General features: G+C 44.1%; 1 protein-coding gene across 1 annotated transcript in view; it reads right to left on the bottom strand.

The window, feature by feature from the left end:
- The window catches only part of LOC123483326 (alpha-actinin-3-like), a 41,519-nt gene extending 16,071 nt beyond the window's left edge, over positions 1–25,448 (bottom strand). Inside the window, exons 1-4 of the mRNA XM_045213130.1 lie at positions 25,124–25,448; positions 1,180–1,294; positions 696–815; positions 409–495 (exon numbers count right to left, since the gene is read on the bottom strand). Of these exons, the coding sequence (XP_045069065.1) occupies positions 409–495; positions 696–815; positions 1,180–1,294; positions 25,124–25,258 (457 nt within the window). The 5' untranslated portion in view covers positions 25,259–25,448. The remainder of the gene's footprint in view (positions 1–408; positions 496–695; positions 816–1,179; positions 1,295–25,123) is intronic.
- Between the last annotated feature and the right edge of the window lie 1,309 nt (positions 25,449–26,757).

The following is a 26,757-nucleotide window of genomic DNA, read 5'->3' as shown; positions in this document are numbered from 1 at the left end:
CGTGTTTCCCAGCGACAGCCCCAAAACATCACTGCTCTAGAGGAGATCTGCATGGAGGAATGGGCCAAAATACCAGCAACAGCGTGTGAAAACCTTGTGAAGACATACAGAAAACGTTTGACCTGTGTCATTGCCAACAAAGGGTATATAACAAAGTATTGAGAAACTTTTGTTATTGACCAAATACTTATTTTCCACCATAATTTGCAAATAAATTCATTAAAAATCCTACAATGTGATTTTCTGGATTTTTTTTCTCTCATTTTGTCTGTCATAGTTGACGTGTACCTATGATGAAAATTACAGGCCTCTCTCATCTTTTTAAGTGGGAGAACTTTCACAATTGGTGGCTGACTAAATACTTTTTTTCCCCACTGTACACTCACACCCATGCACACACACACTGACCCTCTACGGAGATGTCCTGGATGGCGAAGCGCAGGATGATGGTCCAGATCATTCCCAGGGTCATCTTCGTGTTACCGTCGACGATCTCTGCAAGCCAATCACAGAGCCCCTTCAGAAACCATGGCAACAAAAACTCAGTCTATGCTGACCGACTGATCAGTTGTCTCTCAGATATAATACCTCACTCTATCTTTTAACAAGTATAGAAAAGTACTTCTAGGTCAGAACTCCTTTGTTAAATGGGACTAGAACTACAAATAAAGGATAAATACAAAATGAAGTCTAACCCTCAGCTCCGATGGACACCAGCTTGACTCCCTTGCTGCAGATGAAGTCCAGGGCTTTGTTCACGTTGGCGATCTTGTGGAAACGCATCTTGCCTTTGTCAGGTTTGGGCAGTCTCTCACCTGTATACAATAAAAAACGTTAAACTCCTCTCTGCAACAAAAATGATTGGTGAATTATTACTCAATTAAGAGAGGTCTGTGTCATTCTCCTTTCATTTCAGCTGAGATGCTGCTGTATTTGACCTCATTCCATCTTAAAGTGACTCAATGGTGACTTAGCAGTGACTAAAAGTGACTCAACGGTGTCTTAGCAGTGACTTAGAGACTTTAAGTGACTTAAGAGTGACTTAAGAGTGACTCCACTCCACTGTGACTTAAATGACTTGCCAGAGACTTAATAGTGACTTAAATGACTTAACAGTGACATAATGTGACGTTTTAGAGTGACTTAGCAGTGACTTCAAGTGACAAGAGTCAGACCCACCTGAGATGACCTCCAGCAGCAGCATGAGCTTGAGGCCATTCCTGAAGTCATCCTCGATGTTCTCGATCTGTGTCCCTGCCTTCCTCAAGTGGGAGTTGCACCAAGCTGTGAAAGTCTGGGAGGGAGGGAGGGAGGGAGGGAGGGAGGGAGAGGGCGGGAAGATATGGGCAGAAAGAGATAAAAAGAGAAAGAGAGAGAGAGACAAAGGGAGAAGCAAGGAGACAAAAAAGGGATTAGAGTTGGCAATAAATGAATTAATCTTCTCTCTCAAACAGACAGAGACTGAGCCTCACTGACAATGCCCGACCAGACAAACATACCCCAACTTGAACCCCGTCCCACACTGATAAACAACCGCTTAATAAACAGAAACAAACAAACAAATGCTCTAATCTAAAGTGAAGCCTAATGCACTCCCTTCAAAAGTGCAGACTGGTCAGTGTTTCCTTTCTCCGGGCTGCTCTGGCAGGTCAGAATGAAGTGTCCCATCACACCCTGTTACAGCATTACTGTGCTGCTCTGTGCCTGTGGTCATTAAAAAGGGGGAGGGGTGGCTATTTATGTAAGATCTTCTCTTATGGCATCATGCTCTCTTAGCATCTCTGACCCCAAAATGTGTTAGCTGTTGGTTATAAAAGTGGCCATAAGCCAAAAATATGCATATATTTATTGCTGCGGTCATAATTGTGAAGAGAAATGTTTCAAACAAATCTCGCCCCATGCATTCCTTCATGATCTATCTTATTCAGAGTTTTGTTCTACTAGCTGCATACCTGATCCTGTTTTAGCACTTTAATTTCTATCATCAATTTCTACCCCTCTGGCTGATAAACATGCCCCTTTCAAGCGACTCAGAGTCAAAAACAGAACTAATCCATGGTACTCTCCTGTACTCTCAGACCTCATCTTGATAAGAAATCAAGCCTGGGGCCAAGACTATATAAACTGTCTCGTTAGCTGATTGGCAGCTATTTAGGCAATTGAGAAATAGGTGCACTGCCTCAGTTAAACAGGCCAAATCAAACTACTTCCTTAGCACTATGGCAGACTCTGTTATTAGAAATGGTGGTCATACTGGTCTTAGCCAGTCAGTTGACTGTTCTTCCCATATACAGCCTCCAGTTGCCTCGATGAATGTTCAGTCAATCTCACGTGACTTGGGAAATGGTAGTCAGGGTTTTTCTTTTTGGCAATTCACAGAAACAGAAGTTATTGCCACATTATTAGCTATTGACACCAAGAAGTCATTAAGGGCTGACAATTTGGACCCCTCTTTGCTTAATTATGCAGAGCCCCTCATTGCTGGCTCACTAACACACATTTTTATTTTAACTATAGTATCAGGAAATATTCCAAAAGTGTAGAAAGCAGCTTTTGTGCTACCACTCCATAAAGGCGGGGATAGTGGTGATCTCAATAATAAATTATATTGCAAATGCCTTAGATGATAGAAAGAATTGTGCTGCCATGTTTGTAGACTTGTCAAAAGCTTTTGATACTGTAGACCATGTTATTCTGTTGATGAACCTGTCCTCGATAGGGTTGGGTACTGATGTTTGCAGATGGTTTCATAATTATCTCAATGACAGAACTCAGGCCATTATGGTGGATGGGGTCAAATCTGAGTTCCTTGAGTTACGTAAAGGGGTGTCCTAAGGTTCGATACTCAGCCCATAACTGTCCCGTGTAGCTTAGTTGGTAGATCATGGTGCTTGCAACACCAGGGTTGTTGGTTCAATTCCCATGGGGGACCAGTATGAAAAAAAAGTACTGTAAATCACTCTTGACTAAAATGTAAAAATGGTACAATCTATATCAATAACATTGGTAATGGTGTAAAAAAACAAGTAATATAAATTTGTATCCAGATGATACAATGTGAAAAGGCCAAGCCTTTTTACATTTGAAGTCTGATTTTCAAGCACTGCAGAGGTCAATATTGGATCTAAAGTAAAGTTGGATCTAAAGTAAAGTTAGAGCTAAATGCAAACAAAACTTTTTTCTAGGTCCCATAACTCAGATTTAAATGAATTTGTAACAACTAGTTTAAACGGTACACAAATTGAGCGGGTTCCTTCCTACAAAATATCTTGGTAGCTGGCTTGACGAAAAACGGTCATGAAAAAAAATATGTTACTGAACTGGTGAAGAAGTTGAAGTTGAAGTTTGGTTTCTTTTACAGAAACAAAGCATGTCTGACTTTTGTTAATAGGAAGGAAATTGTCCAGGCCACTTTTATGTCTATTTTACATTATGGGGATATTATTTATACGCATGCAGCAGCATCTACACTTAAACCACTAGATGCTGTTTTCCATTGTGCCCTTAGCTTTACTACTGGTGATGGTTATAGAACTCACCATTGTGTTTTGTATTAAAAAGTGGGTTGGGCCACATTGTATGTAAGGAGAGAGAACCATTTTCTTGTGTTTATCTACTAAGCACTCATGCAAGAAACGTCCTATGTATCTATCATCATTAATTCAATTTATACTTCCAAATAACCAAACCCGGTCTCAGGCTCGGATAACACTGGAGGCCCCTTCGGTCTCCACAGACTTGGGTAACGCTGATTTTAGTTTTTTTTCGGCCTTTATGTAGAACAACTCACCGAGATCTCTGAAATGAGATGTTCTGGCCCCCCTTGGTCAGTTCATAGTAATGACCGGAGAACTCTATGTTGATAAATGTGTCTGTTTTTCTTAATATGTTTTGGAAGTTTGTATATTGCATGTGTTGGATGTATTGATGCAGGGCTCATCTGTAAAAATCTCAGTATGACTTCCCTGTCAAAATAAAGGTTAAATTAAATATATATATATATATTATAATATACACAGTGACACTAAATGCAACTAAAATACTGGGCTAGCACACCCATCCTGACCTCAGATAGTCATTCTGCCTTGACAGCTTTGATTGATTAAATAATTGACGGCTTGATCTGAACGTTAGTCCGCGGTGAGGGGGCGGAGAGAAAGAATACCAGCAGCAGCTGAACGACCAACTACAGAGGAGTGTGTGGGAGGGAGAGAGAGAAAAAAGATTCCATTAATCAGTAATGAAGCATAATGTGTGATTTGAGGCAGAACACAAAGGCAGAGTTCTCTATTAATGCAGTCACAGTGTGTGTGTGTGTGTGTGTATGTGTGTGTGTGTGTGGGTGGGCACTGGGCAGAGCTGAGAGAGAGAGAGAGAGAGAGAGAGAGAGAGAGAGAGACTGGGTGAGAGACAGGGGGAGAAAGAGAGAGAGAAGAGAGAGAGACTGGGTGAGAGACAGGGGGAGAGAGAGAGAGAGAGAGAGAGAGAGAGAGAGAGAGAGAGAGAGAGAGAGAGAGAGAGAGAGAGAGAGAGAGAGAGAGAGAGAGAGAGAGAGAGAGAGAGAGAGAAGAGAGAGAGAGAGAGAGAGAGAGAGAGAGAGAGAGAGAGAGAGAGAGAGAGAGAGAGAGAGAGAGAGAGAGAGAGAGGGAGAGAGAGAGACAGAGAGACAGACAGAGAGACAGGCAGAGAGAGCAAGAGAGAGACAATACTTGAAGGCAGAACAGACTAGCAGCCAGAGGGAGGCCCTGGTCCACATCCCAAATGTTATCCTATTCCCTACATAGTGCACTACTTTTGACAAGAGCTCTATGCGGAGACGGGACCGAAGGAGGACCACGGTCATGTCCCAGCAGGTGTCCACCCCCCAGTCCCTACAGACCAAAACCCACACTACCCTCCTCACATCTACGCGTGACCAAATTTAGACAGGCTCCACATACAGACCACACAGCCTGCTAGAATAGCTAGACCACCAGACCAGAGTCTGCTGGAGAACAGGGGAGGGAGGGAGGGGTAAAGGGAAGAAAGGGGAGGGGAGGGGAGGTAAAAAGGAAGAGGGGGGGTGAAGGATGGGGGAAAGTGGGGAAGAAGAGAGGAGAGGGAGGCTAAATCGGGTAGCCATGGGACACCAGTAGGGACAGCTGAGAAGGCAGGATTCCTAAGACTATCAGAGTCAAATAGGGAGAGAAGGAGAGGGAGAAAGAGGGAGAGAAGGAGAGGGAGAGTAAATTATGAGAGAACGAGTGATGTCAAAACAAAGTACTTTTTTGGTGACCTCAGTTCAACATTTTACATACGATCTTATCCAGAGTGAAATATTTATCTTCATACTGGTCACCCGTGGGAATCAAACCCACAACCCTGGTGTTGCAAGCACCATGATCTACCAACTGAGCAACACAGGACATTCAGATAGATGGTTGTTATTTTAGGATTCACAGAAATGGTGTGAGAACAAAATAACACATTGCCTTTAAACAGGAGACATTGGGATATCCTCCTCTCAAATATAGGAAATCTTTAGAAAGATGCCCGACTTACAATCAAGTGAAGGCCTATTTAGAACAATTGAGTACAAAACACTATTAATTGGACTGAAGAGGTTATACAGCAGAGACCATGGTTACACCAATATCCATCCTAACCCATTATCTCATGTCTTAGCATTGACAGGAGATGCCTGTAGTCAACTAGCGTGCTATGACAATGAACTCACCCCTCTCATCCTCTGTCTCCCCCTTCTTCCCCTTCTGTTCTGTGTTCCCCCTTTTACTCAGTATCCCCCCTATTCCTCTACCCCTTCTCCTCTCAGTCCCACTTCTCCCCTTCTCCTCTCAGTCCCACTTCTCCCCCTCTCCTCTGTCTTCATTGTCTCCCCCTCCTCTCTGCCTCCACTGTCTCCCCCTCCTCTCTGCCTCCACTGTCTCCCCCTCTCCTCTGTCCCCACTGTCTCCCCCTCTCCTCTGCCTACACTGTCTCCCCCTCTCCTCTGTCCCCACTGTCTCCCCCTCTCCTCTGCCTACACTGTCTCCCCCTCTCCTCTGTCTCTACTGTCTTCCCCTCTCCTCTGTCTCTACTGTCTCCCCCTCTCCTCTGTCTCTACTGTCTCCCCCTCTCCTCTGTCTCTACTGTCTTCCCCTCTCCTCTGTCTCTACTGTCTTCCCCTCTCCTCTGTCTCTACTGTCTTCCCCTCTCCTCTGTCTCTACTGTCTTCCCCTCCTCTCTGCCTCCACTGTCTCCCCCTCTCCTCTGTCTCCACTGTCTCCCCTCTATCACTGTCTCCCCTCTCCTCTGCCTCCACCATCTCCCCCTCTCCTCTGTCCCCACTGTCTCCCCCTCTCCTCTGCCCCCACTGTATCCCTCTCTCCTCTGTCCCCACTGTCTCCCCCTCTCCTCTGCCTCCACTGTCTCCCCTCTCCTATATGTCACTTTCTCCCCCTCTCCTCTGCCTCCACTGTCTCCCCCTCCTCTCTGTCTCCACTGTCTCCCCTCTCCTCTGTCTCACTGTCTCCCCCTCTCCCCCTCTCCTCCTCTCCTCTGCCTACACTGTCTCCCCCTCCTCTCTGCCCCCACTGTATCCCCCTCTCCTCTGTCCCCACTATCTCCCCCTCTCCTCTGTCCCCACTATCTCCCCCTCTCCTCTGTCCCCACTGTCTGTCCTCTCCTCTCTCCCCACTGTCTCCCCCTCTCCTCTGTCCCCACTGTCTCTCCTCTCCTCTCTCCCCACTGTCTCCCCCTCTCCTCTGTCCCCACTGTCTCCCCCTCTCCTCTGTCTCACTGTCTCCCCCTCTCCTCTGTCTCCACTGTCTCCCCCTCTCCTCTGTCCTACTATCTCCCCCTCCTCTCTGCCTCCTCCGCCTCCCCCTCTCCTCCGTCTCCACTGTCTCCCCCTCTCCTCTGTTCCCCTGTCTCCCCCTCTCCTCTGTTCCCCTGTCTCCCCCTCTCCTCTGTTCCCCTGTCTCCCCCTCTCCTCTGACCACTATCTCCCCCTCCTATCAGCCACCCCCGTCTACCCCTTTCCTCTGTCTCCACTGTCTCCCCCTCTCCTCTTTTCCCCCTGTCTCCCCCTCTCCTCTGTTCCCCTGTCTCCCCCTCTCCTCTGTTCCCCTGTCTCCTCCTCTCCTCTGTCTCCCCCATCTTCCCCTCTCCTCTGTCTCCACTTTCTCCCCCTCTCCTCTGTTCCACCATCTCCCCCTCTCCTCTGTTCCCCTGTCTCCCCCTCTCCCCCTCTCCTCTGTTACCCTGTCTCCCCCTCTCCTGTCTCCCCCGTCTTCCCCTCTCTCCTGTCTCCACTGTCTCCCCCTCTCCTCTCTCAACTGTCTCTTCTTCCCCACCTCCTCCCCCTCTCTTCTAACTCCTCTACTCTCCCTGTCCCCCCACCCCCTTTCTCCTCGTCCCCACCTGTTGAACCTCCCCTGGACACACACACACACACACACACACACACACACACACACGCACACACACACAGAGTCATCCTGCTAAATGCCTGTCATTACTCAGGGAGGGGGGACAGTGGAGTGGAGGTGCCTTATGACCCTCAGCACAGCTGGGAGGACAAACACACACACACACACACACACACACCTCTCCTCCCATCCTAGGTGTAGCCCCTGACACCACCTGTCCATCCAGAATGTGATGCAACCACTCTAAGAGCCCATTTATGTTTGATCCGAAAATGTAGTCGGAGGGTGTGATACAATCGCAGAGCCTCCGGGGGCATATAGAGGCCAAATTGAGGTCCGTACCGCATCGCTGGTCGCCTCCCAAATGTTGTAATAAAAACAGTTGTAGGAATGAGTGCAGTAGGCCTAATACATTATCACAGCATATTGGCTATATGCCTGGCTTGCCAATATTGTTCTTCTCATACCATATTACATTTCAAAACTTGAGCTTTGATAACAAAATAGATCAGCATAAATTGAAATAATTTGCAATTAATTTGCTTTTTTATTTTACTTGACTGATGGTACTTGCATCTGATGGTCATGGTGCTTTCAAGACAACTGGGAACATGGGGGAAAAGACGTGGTCAAAGCATGACATCAGTGATCTTCAGGTCGGAAAGTCAGAGCTCTAGAAAGATTTCCGACTTGCAATTCCGAGTTGGATGACCGTTCAAACTGATTTTCCAGTCGGATCTCGTTTTCCCATTTGTCTTGAATGCACTGAAGTCGGAAGTCGGAGATTTCAGAATTCCCAGTTCCCAGTTGTTTTGAACACAGCATTATTCTCAGTGGAAGGAGGGAGAGAGCAGCAGAGGCTTCTGAATCACATGCACCTACCGCCAACAGCGCAACACAAATTTTAAAAAAAGGAGCTCAAGCCTTTATCATTGGCTTTTCTACAGAAATGTTTGGTGATCGATTGGGAATGCCTTGAAGATCGACCAGTCGATCGCAATTGACCGGTTGATGACCACTGATCTATGTGGATGTGTTGGGCGGATCTTCTTGTAGACATGGGATTATGAACTATCCCTTTAACACATAGTTGTAAGTCCAAACCAAACGAACCCTGATTATAGCTGTAAGTCCAAACCAAACGAACCATGATCCACCTGGTTGCTAATGCTAACATCCCATCCCAGATTCCATATCTGCTGTTTATATCCTCTTACTAATAACAGGACAGGAGTATTCCTGTATCAGCTCAACTCAACAGCAGGGTAAAAATAGTCTGGCAACAATGTCTGCAGGGCTAGCTGCTGTGTGTCTGTGTCTGTGTCTGTGTGTGTGTGTATTCTATAGTAATGTACTGTCCTGTCCCACCTGTTCTATAGTAATGTGCTGTCCTGTCCCACCTGTTCTATAGTAATGTACTGTCCTGTCCCACCTGTTCTATAGTAATGTGCTGTCCTGTCCCACCTGTTCTATAGTAATGTACTGTCCTGTCCCACCTGTTCTATAGTAATGTGCTGTCCTGTCCCACCTGTTCTATAGTAATGTACTGTCCTGTCCCACCTGTTCTATAGTAATGTACTGTCCTGTCCCACCTGTTCTATAGTAATGTACTGTCCTGTCCCACCTGTTCTATAGTAATGTACTGTCCTGTCCCACCTGTTCTATTGTAATGTACTGTCCTGTCCCACCTGTTCTATAGTAATGTGCTGTCCTGTCCCACCTGTTCTATAGTAATGTGCTGTCCTGTCCCACCTGTTCTATAGTAATGTGCTGTCCTGTCCCACCTGTTCTATAGTAATGTACTGTCCTGTCCCACCTGTTCTATAGTAATGTACTGTCCTGTCCCACCTGTTCTATAGTAATGTACTGTCCTGTCCCACCTGTTCTATAGTAATGTACTGTCCTGTCCCACCTGTTCTATTGTAATGTACTGTCCTGTCCCACCTGTTCTATAGTAATGTGCTGTCCTGTCCCACCTGTTCTATAGTAATGTGCTGTCCTGTCCCACCTGTTCTATAGTAATGTACTGTCCTGTCCCACCTGTTCTATAGTAATGTACTGTCCTGTCCCACCTGTTCTATAGTAATGTGCTGTCCTGTCCCACCTGTTCTATAGTAATGTACTGTCCTGTCCCACCTGTTCTATAGTAATGTGCTGTCCTGTCCCACCTGCTCTATAGTAATGTACTGTCCTGTCCCACCTGTTCTATAGTAATGTACTGTCCTGTCCCACCTGTTCTATAGTAATGTACTGTCCTGTCCCACCTGTTCTATAGTAATGTACTGTCCTGTCCCACCTGTTCTATAGTAATGTACTGTCCTGTCCCACCTGTTCTATAGTAATGTGCTGTCCTGTCCCACCTGTTCTATAGTAATGTACTGTCCTGTCCCACCTGTTCTATAGTAATGTACTGTCCTGTCCCACCTGTTCTATAGTAATGTACTGTCCTGTCCCACCTGTTCTATAGTAATGTACTGTCCTGTCCCACCTGTTCTATAGTAATGTGCTGTCCTGTCCCACCTGTTCTATAGTAATGTACTGTCCTGTCCCACCTGTTCTATAGTAATGTACTGTCCTGTCCCACCTGTTCTATAGTAATGTGCTGTCCTGTCCCACCTGTTCTATAGTAATGTACTGTCCTGTCCCACCTGTTCTATAGTAATGTACTGTCCTGTCCCACCTGTTCTATAGTAATGTACTGTCCTGTCCCACCTGTTCTATTGTAATGTACTGTCCTGTCCCACCTGTTCTATAGTAATGTGCTGTCCTGTCCCACCTGTTCTATAGTAATGTGCTGTCCTGTCCCACCTGTTCTATAGTAATGTGCTGTCCTGTCCCACCTGTTCTATAGTAATGTACTGTCCTGTCCCACCTGTTCTATAGTAATGTACTGTCCTGTCCCACCTGTTCTATAGTAATGTACTGTCCTGTCCCACCTGTTCTATAGTAATGTACTGTCCTGTCCCACCTGTTCTATAGTAATGTGCTGTCCTGTCCCACCTGTTCTATAGTAATGTACTGTCCTGTCCCACCTGTTCTATAGTAATGTACTGTCCTGTCCCACCTGTTCTATAGTAATGTGCTGTCCTGTCCCACCTGTTCTATAGTAATGTACTGTCCTGTCCCACCTGTTCTATAGTAATGTACTGTCCTGTCCCACCTGTTCTATAGTAATGTACTGTCCTGTCCCACCTGTTCTATAGTAATGTACTGTCCTGTCCCACCTGTTCTATAGTAATGTGCTGTCCTGTCCCACCTGTTCTATAGTAATGTACTGTCCTGTCCCACCTGTTCTATAGTAATGTACTGTCCTGTCCCACCTGTTCTATAGTAATGTGCTGTCCTGTCCCACCTGTTCTATAGTAATGTACTGTCCTGTCCCACCTGTTCTATAGTAATGTACTGTCCTGTCCCACCTGTTCTATAGTAATGTACTGTCCTGTCCCACCTGTTCTATTGTAATGTACTGTCCTGTCCCACCTGTTCTATAGTAATGTGCTGTCCTGTCCCACCTGTTCTATAGTAATGTGCTGTCCTGTCCCACCTGTTCTATAGTAATGTGCTGTCCTGTCCCACCTGTTCTATAGTAATGTACTGTCCTGTCCCACCTGTTCTATAGTAATGTACTGTCCTGTCCCACCTGTTCTATAGTAATGTACTGTCCTGTCCCACCTGTTCTATAGTAATGTACTGTCCTGTCCCACCTGTTCTATTGTAATGTACTGTCCTGTCCCACCTGTTCTATAGTAATGTGCTGTCCTGTCCCACCTGTTCTATAGTAATGTGCTGTCCTGTCCCACCTGTTCTATAGTAATGTACTGTCCTGTCCCACCTGTTCTATAGTAATGTACTGTCCTGTCCCACCTGTTCTATAGTAATGTGCTGTCCTGTCCCACCTGTTCTATATTAATGTACTGTCCTGTCCCACCTGTTCTATAGTAATGTGCTGTCCTGTCCCACCTGCTCTATAGTAATGTACTGTCCTGTCCCACCTGTTCTATAGTAATGTACTGTCCTGTCCCACCTGTTCTATAGTAATGTACTGTCCTGTCCCACCTGTTCTATAGTAATGTACTGTCCTGTCCCACCTGTTCTATAGTAATGTACTGTCCTGTCCCACCTGTTCTATAGTAATGTGCTGTCCTGTCCCACCTGTTCTATAGTAATGTACTGTCCTGTCCCACCTGTTCTATAGTAATGTACTGTCCTGTCCCACCTGTTCTATAGTAATGTGCTGTCCTGTCCCACCTGTTCTATAGTAATGTACTGTCCTGTCCCACCTGTTCTATAGTAATGTACTGTCCTGTCCCACCTGTTCTATAGTAATGTACTGTCCTGTCCCACCTGTTCTATAGTAATGTACTGTCCTGTCCCACCTGTTCTATAGTAATGTGCTGTCCTGTCCCACCTGTTCTATAGTAATGTACTGTCCTGTCCCACCTGTTCTATAGTAATGTACTGTCCTGTCCCACCTGTTCTATAGTAATGTGCTGTCCTGTCCCACCTGTTCTATAGTAATGTACTGTCCTGTCCCACCTGTTCTATAGTAATGTACTGTCCTGTCCCACCTGTTCTATAGTAATGTGCTGCACTTGACACAGGCTGCTGATGGTGTGTTTATAAGGTCAACGTGCTCACACTCTGCTCACACACAGGCACGGACGCACACACAGCGGGCTGAAGCACACACTCTGCATTAGTTGGCCAATGTTGTGATGTACACTCTTATGTCTCTGCAATGATGATCACTACAAAGTTAGTGCACTTGTCAGGCTTCACACACACACAAACGCATGAACGCACACACACACACACACACACACACACACACACACACACACACACACACACACACACACACACACACACACACACACACACACAATACAGTGTTTCTAATCCCCAGGCAGTGCCATCCTGATGAAGTCTGATGCTGTGTATAAAAATAGAAGCAGACTTTTCTCTCATTATAAATATAGAAGCCACACACACACACATACACACACATAAAGACACACACATACATTCACACATATACACACACACACACACATACACACACAGACACACACATACACACACATACACACACATAAAGACACACACACATACACACATACACACACACACACACACATACACACACATAAAGACACACACATACACACACATATACAGACACACACACACATTCACACATATACACACACACACACACACACATACACACAAAGACACACACACACGCACACACACACTCTGGACTCTGAGGAGCGTGTGGCCTGCAAACCTTCACACAGTGAAAAGGCAACAGTTCCCCTTTGGCCACACCGCAGTACATTGCTGCTCTCCCAAACGCACAGGTGGGGGGACAATGAGAGAGAGAGAACAATCACTGTACGTACTCACACACACACACACACACTTACACATATTCACAATGCTATGCTATACGCCCCACGGTGACCCCACCTGACCCCTAGTACATCCTAATGTACTACTGAAGCTCAACCTGTAAAGTGTCAACAAACCAACCAACTGACCAAACGACAGACTGTCACGACAACTACATCCATCATGAAAGCCATACCTCAGACAGCACAGTGCTTCACTCCAGGGGTGTATTCACTAGGAACCAAACAGAACCAAACGGAAGCAAATGGAAGCAAACGGAACTCTCGTTTTCGTTGCAAAAAGCAACTGTTTGGACTAATGATTACACCCCAGGTCCATGCCAACTCCACCTATCACTAACAACTCCATCTATCACTAACAACTCCAATATTGCGTTGATTCGATCACAAGTAAAGGGAAACGTTGATAGTGTTAACTAACGGGGAAAACTCTAGAAAGTTGAGTGAAGTTCAATCTCGTGCTTCTCTGCGCACGCTGATATTTCTTCTGCACACCTGCGCAGCTTAGAGGTAACATTGCTTATGGGTATGTATATGAATGTCTATGAGTTCATGTTAAAAGGGCACCTTAACCCTTTTTCAACATCAAATTCAACTATGAGCAGGCAAAAGTTAGTAAAAACTGTCAACATCACATGATGCACACCAGATGATGTCATTGGATGTCACTTTTCTTCTTCTATCTTTTTGACTTGGCCTAGCTGTGCTAGAGGTAACATGTTGTTACAGAGCTCTACCAAATTAAACTCAGAAGTGTGACTTTTCATTGACGCTCTTTCATTTACTATGGACATTTTGCCTTTGTAGCAGAGTCAGATTACTGATACTATTTTGGCCAAGTAAGATCTGTACATTGCGTAAAAACTCAACTCCTGATCCAGTGTTCTTCATCACTGCCTGCACTGTAAATACTGTAGATGTCACCTATTGTTGCACCTGATCTACAGACTCAGTCTCAACTGTTGCTGCTCCATACCAACTAAATAAGATGCTGAGTTTCTTGACAGAGCGACTATAGCCATACAGTAACTGTTTTCTTTTCATTTTTTTTGACAGCTGACAGAAAGAGTTGTCAATACTTATATAACCAATTGTCAGTGGTTACTTGTAATGTATTTATGTGACGGTCAACTCTTTTTCATTGAGTTTCATTAGACAGTATAAGGTAGGGGAGGGGAAGGGGGCTGGGCCATACAACAGGTGTGACAGCATGTGGAGAGATACCCCACCCCCCTCCCCTCCCCTCATCCCTCCATCCCCCCATCCCCTGATGAGGGTTTTAAATATCCCCCTAATGGAGACCTGAGGCCTGAACATGGTTGCCGCCGCCACAGGGACACTTTGGGACGATGACATAAGAGCAGAACTGAGGCCCCTATCCCCCCTGCCCATCCCACCCCACCCCACCATTCCAACCTCCAATTCCAGCAATTCCACTTCCCACGAATCCCAAACAACCATTTCGTCAAACATACTGGGAAAGGAATAACACACATTATCAAATATGTCCTATTTTCAAAATAGATCTTCAAAATAGATTTCAATTCAAATGATGTTCAATGGTGCTGTATACCAGCAAATACAATTGGGTTTTTGAAACCAGTTCCCAATGCATTAGGGCTCGTTTAGACTCACTAGACCTTTTACCAGTGCCGCTTCTTCAAGTCACCAGATTTTCAGATTCCTACAGATCCCCATAGCAACAGGGGTTGAGAAAAGTGTTCATTCATCTCTTGTCTTTTACCACACAAACATACCATGTATGAGTGCTACCAAGTGCATTGATAAAGACTGCAGAGGATACCAAAGACAGAACACTCCTCTCCTCTCTCTCTCTAGCCACTATCCCTCAACCCCTCATTCAACAGAATGACACTAAGAGGTGACCAGGGGCTACTTACAGGCCTGTTAGAGCGGAGAGGCTGATAACACAGAGGCTGCTTACAGGCCTGTTAGAGCAGAGAGGCTGATAACACAGAGGCTGCTTACAGGCCTGTTAGAGCGGAGAGGCTGATAACACAGAGGCTGCTTACAGGCCTGTTAGAGCAGAGAGGCTGATAACACAGAGGCTGCTTACAGGCCTGTTAGAGCAGAGAGGCTGATAACACAGAGGCTACGTCCCAAATGGCACCCTATTCCCTACTGCACTACTTTTGACCAGAGCCCGGGTCCTAGTCAAAAGTAGTGCACTATACCAGGGCCCTTAGGGCTCTAGTCAAAGGTGTGCACTATATAGGGAATAGGGTGCCAGTTGGGATGCATCCAGAGCCTCTGGGGGACAGCATCCTAAACCCCAGGCCTAATATTTCTACATTTAGAAGATCAGGGGCTTTGGCTAGCCATCGCTGCCAGGCTGAATGAGTGCTTGGAGGGCAGCGGGCACACCTCCTCTGCCAGTCCAACTCTGTCTCAGCTGCTAGCCAACCCCTGGGCATGAGGGCTGCCAACGCCAGACAACAGGTGGCACACCTGATGAAGGCATTGAGCCCCCCTCAGTAAAGCCCCCCTCACACTCTCACGTCTGATTACATTTTATTGAATACTTTTTTTACCAGGTAGGTTGACTGAGTGAGAACATATATATTTAAGAGAACAGCTGTGCAGGGACAGAGATGGAAGAAAACAGAGATAGGCCTATAGGTACAACACTTTACTGATACATCAGGATGAAGAATGCTGCACTTTTTCTTTAACTCTGATCTGAAAACAATTATTAGACAGGAAATCTGAAATGGACAAAATGCTACAGGTTTACAAAATGTGATTTTGTGTTTGTGTGTTGCTTATTTATGAGGCTGACCGTTCCAAGCCTTAGTACTGACTGCTATTAAACACACTCACAGTGTTCAATCAAAGTGACAATACGTATGACTATGACCAACACAACACATGGACCGGCATCTGCAGAGAGTCATACCAACAGTTGCACATTACTATCTGACATATTAATCAGCAGTGATTTCCATCCGTTTGCATCAGCGGTTTTATTAAAGGGCAACAGATTAAACACATTCCATTCCATTGTTCTATTCCGATCTATTAAACATAATTCCATTATATATCATTCTGTTCTATTCCATTCCATTTAACATATTTCCATTACATATCATTCTGTTCTATTCCATTCCATTAAACATATTTCCATTACATATCATTCTGTTCTATTCCATTCCATTAAACATAATTCCATTATACTGTATATCATTCTGTTCCGTTCCATTCCAGTGTTTCACTGTTCTATTCTCTGCCTGCAGCTTGACTGAGTGACTCTAAGGTTAAATGTCAAACCCACTGGGCCATCCACTGGTCACTAAAGAACATGGGCTGGGCATCTAGAGCAGTGCATGGCACAGCATTCAGATTGCTTCAAAGGATGTGTGTGTGTGAAAGAGAGAGCGAGAGAGAGAGAGAGAGAGAGGGGGGGGGGAGGCTATGGAAGGACGGGCAGTGAAGGGAGGTTCATTAATGTGGCCTGGGCTCTGTGATTAACGACTGCAGGGGGATAAATTGGTTAAAGAGGGAGTAGGATTTACAGCTGAGCGCCTGTTTTATATGAGGAGGGGAGGGAGGGAGGGAGGGAGGGAGGGGGGAGGTCTAATTTCAGCAGGCGTGTCTCCTGTCAAGAGGGCTAAAACTGCTAGGACCTGTCTAGGATCAGTTCATCCAGGGTCAATGCTAACCTTGACCATTAGGAAGTAAACACAAGACTGATCTTAGATCAGATCATGACCTTCCTTTAGTCTTTTACTTCCTGATGTCATGGGCCCCAATATCCTGAGTCGTGACTCGTGACCAATCACGAATCTCCCATAAACTACAGCCAATCACTGGGACTATACCCAAGCACTGATTACTGTGACATCACCCAATCACAGCTGCTGTAACTGCCAGACTGAGCATTACCATGCTGTCAAATGTGAATGTGAATAATACCAAACCCAATCTAAGAGATAGGCCATTTATAATGTCAGTGTGAATATTACCAAACCCTATGTAAGAGAGGTGCCATTTATATTTTCAGTGTGAATAATACCTAACGCAATGTAAGAGATGTGCCATTTATATTTTCAGATGTGCCATGCCATTGACACAGTATTCCAAGTGTTAAAGAGATTGAACGGGATCTTAAGCACTTAAAATGTGTAACATATTGTATGAATTGTAATCCGTAACATACTGTATCATATGAATATTTTTTGGCAGGATGCAACATATCATATGAAATGGATGACATTGTACACAATTGTGCACCATTTTCAGGAACCCGTTTTGGCTCCTGAACGTTACTTTCAAAACTACTGTCTGAAGTTATAAAAAACCTCTTTAAAGAGAGGTATGACTATAAAGTGTCAGTATAACTGTTGTTGCTGAGTCATAATAACCACCAAACTCCTCTGAGCTCTCAGTTCTGTTCTGTTATGACCTCATAAAACAGGATTCTGACATCAGATTATACACATGCACAAAGGTTTTTACTGCCAAAAGTGGCTTCACTAACAAGAGGGAGACACGCTAAGTATCAGTAGTAAGACCATTTATATCTTAACATCCACAATGAATAATACAGCTATTGTAAGACTTAATATGTCCATATTTGCCTTAGATACACAGAGTAAAGCATGACAGAACTTCCATCCCTCCCTCTATCATCTCTTCTTTCTCGCTGTGGATTGTGACACCTCAGTGTATCCCATTACCAGACCATGGAATACCGGTGTGACCTCACGTCTTACCACTCCCATGGAGGAGGTCCCACAGAACACACACACTCATAAATACACCCACACACACTGACACACACACTCATACACACGTACAAATACTCAGAATGACACACAAACGGATGCTGTTTCACACACACACAGACAGTACACACACACACTCCACAGTACACACTCCACAGTACACACACACACACACAGTACACACAACCTCCACAGTACACACACACTCCAGAGCCTTTCCTGCTGCCTCCCAGGACTCCTAGCTCCACTAAGGTAGTTTATAGAAGCCTCCCTACATGGACACAGCTTCTGGAATAGCAACTGCCATCTGATCTCACTACAGGCTTTCTTTCTCTCTCTCACATCGCCTACACACACACTCTCTGTTCTGTTGGCCAGTTCAGTTCTGTCTTGCATTCACTTGCAGTGCAGGCAGTGTCAACGGCAGTGCAGGCAGTGTACCGACGGACATCTTGTATCCGTGAACAACATATTCTCAAGCAAGTACACTACACGGCCAAAAGTATGTGGACACCTGCTCATTCCAAAATCATGGGCATTAATATGGAGTTGGTCCCCCCTTTGCTACTATAACAGCCTCCACTCTTCCAGGGAAGGCTTTCCACTAGACGTTGGAACGTTGTCATTCTACTGCCACTGTTTGTCTATGGAGATTGTATGGCTGTGTGCTCGATTTTAATACACCTGTCAGCAACGGGTGTGGCTGATATAGCCAAATACACTAATTTGAAGGGGTGTCCACATACTTTTGGCCATGTAGTGTACAATGGAACTCTGGTCCCACATCTGTTTATGCTGCCTTTAGTCCAGTGGTCAAATAGTCAACATAATTTCATGACTCTCATACACACATTGTATAAGCTTGTCACTGGGCTTGTCATAAGAGATGGATGGGACTGTGGGGTTAAAGGGACAGATCAGGGGGCTCATTGGTGGACATCTGGCTAAAGAAAATAATACCATATCTCCCCTAATCTCATTCAGTGTATCCTACCTGCTACATTCTGTATTTGTCCCTTTTTTTGCACTAACTCTCTTGCACTGACTTTAGGTTATTATCCTGCTGAAAGGTGAATTTGTCTACCAGTATCTGTTGGAAAGCAGACTGAACCAGGCTTTCCTCTAGGATTTTGCCTGTGCTTAGCTCTATTCCGTTGATTTGTATCCTAAAAAAACTCCCTTGTCCTTGCCCATGACAAGCATACCCATAACATGACGCAACCACCACCATGCTTAAAAATATGAAGAGTGGTACTCAGTGATGTGTTGTATTGGATTTGCCCCAAACATAATGCTTTGTATTCAGGACATAAAGTTAATTTCTTGTCCACATTATTTGCAGTTTTACTTTAGTGCCTTGTTGCAAACAGGATGCATGTTTTGGAATATTTTTTATCTTTACAGGCTTCCTTCTTTTCACTGTCATTTATGTTAGTATTGTAGAGTAACTACAATGTTGTTGAGCCATCCTCAGTTTTCTCCTATCACAGCCATTAAACTCTGTAACTGTTTTAAAGTCACCATTGACCTCATGGAGAAATCCCTGAGCGGTTTCCTTCCTCTCCGGCAACTGAGTTAGGAAGGACGCCTGTATCTTTGTAGTGACTGGGTGTATTGATACACCATCCAAAGGTGAATTAATAACTTCACCATACTCAAAGGGATATTCAATGTCTACTTTTTTTTATTTGTACCCATCAACCAATAGGTGCCCTTCATTGCGAGGCATTGGAAAACCTCCCTTGTCTTTGTGGTTGAATCTGTGTTTAAAATTCACTGCTCTACTGAGGGACCTTACAGATAATTGTATGTGTGGGGTACAGAGATGAGGTAGTCATTCAAAAATTAATTTAAACACTATTATTGCACACAGTGAGTCCATGCAACTTATTAAGTGACTTGTTAAGCAAAATGTGACTCCTGAAATTATTTAGGCTAGCGATAACAAAGGGGTTGAATACTTATTGAGTCAAGACATTTCAGCTTTTCATTTGTAATTAATTTGTAAAAATGTCTAAAAACATAATTCCACTTTGACATTATGGGGTAGTGTGTAGGCCAGTGACACAAAATGTCAATTTAATCCATTTTCAATTCAGGCTGTACCACAACAAAATGTAGAAAAAGTCAAGGGCTTGAATACTTTCTGTCGTTTTTTTTTTCATTTAGCAGACGCTCTTATCCAGAGTGACTTACAGTTAGTGAGTGCATACATTTTTCATACTGGCCACCCGTGGGAAACAAACCCACAACCCTGGCGTTGCAAGCGCCATGCTCTACCAACTGAGCTACAGTATCCCTGCACATCGACTCGGTACTGGTACTCCCTATATATAGCCATGTTATTTTCTACTCCCTATATATAACCATGTTATTTTCTACTCCCTATATATAACCATGTTATTTTCTACTCCCTATATATAGCCATGTTATTTTCTACTCCCTATATATAACCATGTTATTTTCTACTCCCTATACATAACCATGTTATTTTCTACTCCCTGTATATAGTCATGTTATTTTCTACTCCCTATATATAACCATGTTATTTTCTACTCCCTATATATAACCATGTTATTTTCTACTCCCTATATATAACCATGTTATTTTCTACTCCCTATATATAGCCATGTTATTTTCTACTCCCTATATATAACCATGTTATTTTCTACTCCCTATATATAGCCATGTTATTTTCTACTTCCTATATATAACCATGTTATTTTCTACTCCCTATATATAGCCATGTTATTTTCTACTCCCTATATATAACCATGTTATTTTCTACTCCCTATATATAACCATGTTATTTTCTACTCCCTATATATAACCATGTTATTTTCTACTCCCTATATATAACCATGTTATTTTCTACTCCCTATATATAGCCATGTTATTTTCTACTCCCTATATATAACCATGTTATTTTCTACTCCCTATATATAACCATGTTATTTTCTACTCCCTATATATAGCCATGTTATTTTCTACTCCCTACATATAACCATGTTATTTTTACTCTTTATTTTTATTTGTTATTCACTATGCCAATATTTCAAAAAAATTCACATTTTGTATCTTATCTTTAACTCTGCATTGTTGGAAAAGGACCCGTAAGTAAGCATTTCACTGTTAGTCTACACCTGTTGTCTACAAAGCATGTGACAAATAACATTTGATTTGATTTGATTTAAATCTATGTGTGTATCAGAGATACAGAGACAAGAGAATGGATTCACCATGAGCGCTGAAGAGGAAGTATTTTTTTAATTTTCTCGACCAACACACACACAGACACACACACACACACACCATCAAAGCCTACTTCCTTGGGTTCCCTGCGCAGCGTACAGGCCTTACAGAGAGAGAGAGTATCCACAACAACAACCAGTGATCGTTTTCTTGATGGATCAATATCTACTACTCAAAGATAAGCTCTCAAGTGTCCAAGCCAAGCCCTTGAACACTGTCTGAGGTTGCACCCATAGTGCACTACAGGCCCATAGGGCTCTGAATCTGAATCTGGTCAAAAGTAGTGCACTAAATAGAGAAAAGGGTGCCATTTGTCACGTCTCCTCCCGTTGCTCCCCTCCAGCGCTCTGATTCGCCGGTCTACTGAGCCACCGGTCTGAGCGCACCACCTCGGCAACACCGGAATGGAAACCCAACGCACCCTAATCACCTCCAGCGCACCTGCAACTCATCATCTCATCACCACCCCTATATAGCCCTGGACTGTTCAGTGTTGTGCTGTGTTTGATTGTTAGTGTCATGTCGTGTACTCGCTCTTTGTTGTTCTCTTGCTCAGTGTTAAGTAAACCTTTACATTGTTGATTCCTGCGTCTGCGTCCTACCGCTTCGTATCCTCAGTACTCGTCACACCATTTGGGACACAGCCTAAGAGAGTGATCGTCTTCCTAAGGGAATAAGTCCACTGCGGAGTGGTTCACATCACATAGGCCCCTTTAAAATCAGTTTTATTTTTTGCCTGATTCCGTTTAGTTTTTCCCCAAATTCCTTTTTCTCCGTTTGTTTTTCCAGCTTTCCGTTTCCCCCAGTTTTTTCAGGTTTTCTCTCTCAAAATCATACTTAAAAAAAAGAAAAACAACAAAATTGGATGTTCTCAGTCCACAACCATGCTTAAACCGCATCAGGAGACCACTTTTGAGGTCTGGGATTTTTGTTTTTATGGTTTATTTTTGGGTGTAGTTACCCTTTAATGCAAGTGCCCACCAGCAAGAGAGTGTTGTTTGGTTAGAGATGTTTCTGTAGCGCTCATGTGATTGTAGACTTTGCAAAACAAACGGCCACTGGATTGATGCAAATAATCATTATATCATTCTGCCAGGTACACATAAGCTACTTTGTAGTTAACATTTAATTGAGGGCAGATTTTATAGAGCCATAATTGCATACTCTGGGTTTTCTGCTACGTACTGGCTAGATAGCTGAATAACTGCCTGGCATCTCAGTAGCTCATGCTACCACTATGCTAATCTATATATAACCTATTACATATAATGGCAGCAGCCTCAGCCTCACAGTCTGGGTTTCTTAGGAGAGGAAGGTGTAAGCTTACCATCCACAGGGGAATGGTCATCCCTCGCTGATCATATTAAGTTGACGTCTGTTGTTTCTGAGTGTGAAACTGTGAATAGTCCACATCCTGTCATCACTGTGGTGATGAGGGCCCTCCTTGGCCAACTTAACACTCTGTGGTGTAAATTAAAGTTTATTTTTGTTTCGTTAGGGAGTAAGTTCTTAAAGAAGTGTTCATTAGGCTAATATGTGTTTCAACTTAAAGCTGGAGTGTTGCGTTATATAATATGCTCTGTACATTTTATGTTTTGCCTTAGGGCTTGATTGTAGATGCCTAATAACGTTATAGTAACCTTGTTTCTATTGCATCAGTTACACAGAGCTTGAAATACAGTACAAACTCACAATACACAATCCCTTCTTAGGCTTACTGCACTGTCACATAAAAGTGGTGTATCACATCATAAAATATAGCTTCCTAGCTCTCTATTTGCAGAAAATAATGGTTGTGACAGAGGTACAACCAAAGACAGGACGGGGAGGGGGGGTGAATAGAAATCATTTACACCTTCCTCTCATCCATCATCCTTTCATTCTGAAATCCTTAGGCGGCCAATGCTCAGATACAATATATCACACCACTGTAACATGTTAATGACACTTCTGGCTTGTAAACGTAGTGACAAGAAACCTTGCCTTGAGACCTGAAGACTTGCGTTAGCTCCTCGTGTTAGGCTATTGCCTAGGCTTTAGCTCAGCGGGCTAACACAGTATTGTGGCACTGGTTCGAACCTTGGTCAATCACACTACTTCAACTCTTAGGACCAAGTGAAATATCAAAATCCGACCCTTTACATGAAGGTTATATAGATAAATATACACCCAAAGTCAAAATGTACAAGTCACCGGCAATGGCAATAAACTAAAATGAGTGTGGCGTACATTTCTAATGCTGTATCATATTCAACAGAGTCACAGTGTGTTGACAAACACTTTATTACTGAGCCTGCCTGCAGCCAAGGGTTTTTCCACTGAAATTTGGAGCATGGGGTTAGAACAGGTGCTGAGAGCCTCTTTCAGATACATTTCACCACGGAATGATGCAGCTTTCTATATTTATGATATCAGCTTCTTGAGCTGTTCTTTAAAGTGTGTGTGGGGGGAGGGGGTTTGTGTGTGTGCGTGTGCATGTGCATGTGTGTGTGTGTGTGTGTGTGTGAATGACAGGCACATATCGCTTATGCTCTAAGAAGATAAACAGATAAACAACAACTTGAGAAACAGAGAAGGTGTGAGAAAGACTGTTGGAGAGGGAAATGGCCAGGAGGTAGAAGAGAGAGAGAGAGAAAGAGAGGGAGGGAGGGAGGGAGGGAGGGAGGGAGGGAGGGACGGACGGACGGACAGAAAGTGTTCAGGAGTATTTTTAGGACATGTTTATTAGTGGGTCTGAAATGAACCGTTGGTATACTTCTATACAAGCCCTGTCTCTCCTCTCCTCTGCTCTCTCACTCACCCTCTCTGGCAGATGCCTGACTGGCCATCTGTTGACGTCTCTCACCCTTAAGGCCCTGTGAGCTCCAGTACAGTCACTGTGTGAAGGAAACTTTCACATCATAGCGAGACAGGGGAGTTCCATAGACTCAAACATAGAAAATATATAATAGATTATATTTTCGATGGACTCAAGACCACATATGACTCCATACTTTTCCTAATGAATGTTTGTACGCTGTAAATTATGTACAGTATCTACCTTCTCCCAAGAAGCCAATCAACCCAAGTCGTTATGTAGAATTATAAATAGGTCATAGATGTTTTCAGCTAGAGATCCCAACCTGTATGCAAGGACTACAATCCTCCCACTTCAGCCCACTCCTTTAAAAGTGTACATGGATATTCTACAAAGTGTTGTCAGCAGATTAATTTTTTTATTCTGGTAAATGAATGGTAATTAAGTATACATACGCCTAACCACAGGCCAAAGCCATGAACGCACAAATATAGAAATGTAAGCCTATGACAGCTGACGAACGGTCATGTATGGCCAGTAGCAGTTTGGTCATATGCTCAATGAATTCCCTATTGTAGTATGATTGTCCCCATCCAAGTTTAGGCCAGGCCATAGAGCACAGGCAGGCGAGGCGGGCGTCATCGCTAACTGTCACATCAGCCCATTGACTTTTAGGTTTGACAGCTCGAGCTCATTAAATACACCTGTCAACCCTGTCCGAGTAGGGCAAGGCCAACTGATCCCAAGACAACGGGCGGGCCCAAGACCCCTCACAACTCTAGGTTACATGACACTTCCCAACACTGTTTCCACCTCAAGCACAAAATAATAGTGTACACTCCCTCAGAGAGACAACATGGAGTAGTTTTGAAAGTTTAAAAAGCATTCTGCTTTTATTATATCAACATATTTCTGTACATGTATAGTCCTGCTTTTATTGTGTAGGCCTAACTGTTGACTGGTAGGCATAGGCATAGCTTAGGATTTCTATAATGGGTCAAATTGGGCCTATAGTGCATGGTGACTTGTTGGAAAAGTCGTGCGTAAAAGTCCCTGTTGGTTGTATTGCTTAGTTTAAATGTGTGGGGGGTGGATATATATAAGTGCCTATGGCGGGTAAGTAAGTGAAAGACAACACTGAGAACGTTTCGCGTTCGAAATATCTAACCGCTCTGCTCATAGCTTCCAGAACTGAGAGTGGGCAGGTGCATACGCCAACTCTTTAGCTCAGCGTCCAAGACGCAACCACCCACTCTCTCTCACTCTCTCTCTCTCTGTTGTTTATGCTGTTTCATTTGACAACTTTAATAACTTTTACAGGGGCTTTAGTTGCCTACGTGGCATCCATTTGGTTCTGCCCGTGGGTACTTATCGAACTCATAAAACACGTGGGCAGGACTCAAGCCAGAGACACAAGTCCCCGTAACGCACAACAGCCGCTCCAGCCAACACTCAACCGTTACGGTGACTTGACCCACCCACTGCCCGACCCCGAACGTGGCCTACCTTTCTCTGCTGTTTCTCCCAGGCGGGGTCCAGCAGTAGGTCCCTGTCCCACTCATCCTCTGGCGTCATGTACTGGTGTTCCTCGTCCATCATATAGGAGGTGCTGTACTGCGCTTGGGTTTCGACAGCCATCATCACGCCTTGTTAGGGTTTCTAGTACCCCCCTCTGATTATGTAGAAAATAAACGAGAAGGAACCCTCCTTGGCCTTGAAGACTCGCTGTCTGTCAGGTGTGCTGGTCAGGAGAAAGAAGAGAGGCGGCGGCAGAGTACAGACTGCGGCGGAGGTGCAGCTCCCACTACCAGAAGCTCTGCTTGGCCGGTGCTTCTTTCCAAAAGTAGCACACGTGATCGCACCCCAAAAAGTGAGAACCCGGACGCGCAGGTATCAGATTCACCCTAAAAAGGTGCAATGGGCGGTGTTGTGGTTGGGGAGTTGACCTATCCTGGGGCAAGGAGGACGGTGAGAGGGACGGAGACGTAAATCGCACCGCTTACTGAGACAGTTTGTAAGCAACAGCTTGTGGAGTGCACCTGTTGCCTCTGGTGGGTAGTGCTATCCGGGGTCCTTGGGACATCCGTCCCCTACACCCTATGCTTAACCGCTACCCTTACCCTAAAGGGTAATTCCGCCACTTTTCAACCTCATATTCATCATCTCCAGCACCAAACCAGTGTCTATATATGTGATAACAGCGTGTTTCTGTGGTTAAAAAGATAAGGTCCTAAAAATAATTTTTCTCCCAGGGTAGCATAAAAAGTAAAATTTAAATGTAAAAAACTGTGATTTTCAAAACTTGCAACAAGTTTCTAGCCCAAGGGAGGGTATTTTCTTGCTCCCCAATGTCACCCTGAATCCCATAGTGTTTGAAAATCACTGTTTTAAAAATATTTTAACCTTTCATGATGTCATTAGGTAGAACCTTTGAAAAATATATATATATTCTCCAAAACTTAGAAATGCACCGTTTTCACATACAGTACAAGTCAAAAGTTTGGACACATCTACTCATTCAAGGGTTTTTCTTTATTTTTACTATTTTCTACATTGTAGAATAATAGTGAAGACATCAAAGCTATGAAATAACACACACGGAATCATTTAGTAACCAAAAAAAGAGTTAAACAAATCAAAATATATTTTATATTTAAGATTCTTCAAATAGCCACCCTTTGCCTTGATGACAGCTTTGCCCACTCTTGGCATTCTCTCAACCAGCTTCATGAGGTAGTCACCTGGAATGCATTTCAATTAACAGGTGTGCCTTCTTAAAAGTTAATTTGTGGAATTTCTTTCCTTCTTAATGCGTTTGAGCCAATCAGTTGTGTTGTGACAAGGTAGGGGGGTATACAGAAGATAGCCCTATTTGGTAAAAGAGCAAGTACATATTATGACAAGAACAGCTCAAATAATCAAAGAGAAACGACAGTCCATCATTACTTTAAGACATGCAGGTCAGTCAATACAGAACATTTCAAGAACTTTGAAAGTTTCTTCAAGTGCAATCGCAAAAACCATCAAGCGCTATGATGAAACTGGCTCTCATGAGGACCGCCACAGTAATGGAAGACCCAGAGTCAATAATATGCCATTTAGCAGACGCTTTTATCCAAAGCGACTTGCAGTCATGTGCG

This window comes from Coregonus clupeaformis, unplaced genomic scaffold, assembly GCF_020615455.1.
Source record: "Coregonus clupeaformis isolate EN_2021a unplaced genomic scaffold, ASM2061545v1 scaf0079, whole genome shotgun sequence".
Taxonomy (NCBI): domain Eukaryota; kingdom Metazoa; phylum Chordata; class Actinopteri; order Salmoniformes; family Salmonidae; genus Coregonus; species Coregonus clupeaformis.
This window is presented reverse-complemented; position numbering and strand designations above follow the sequence as displayed.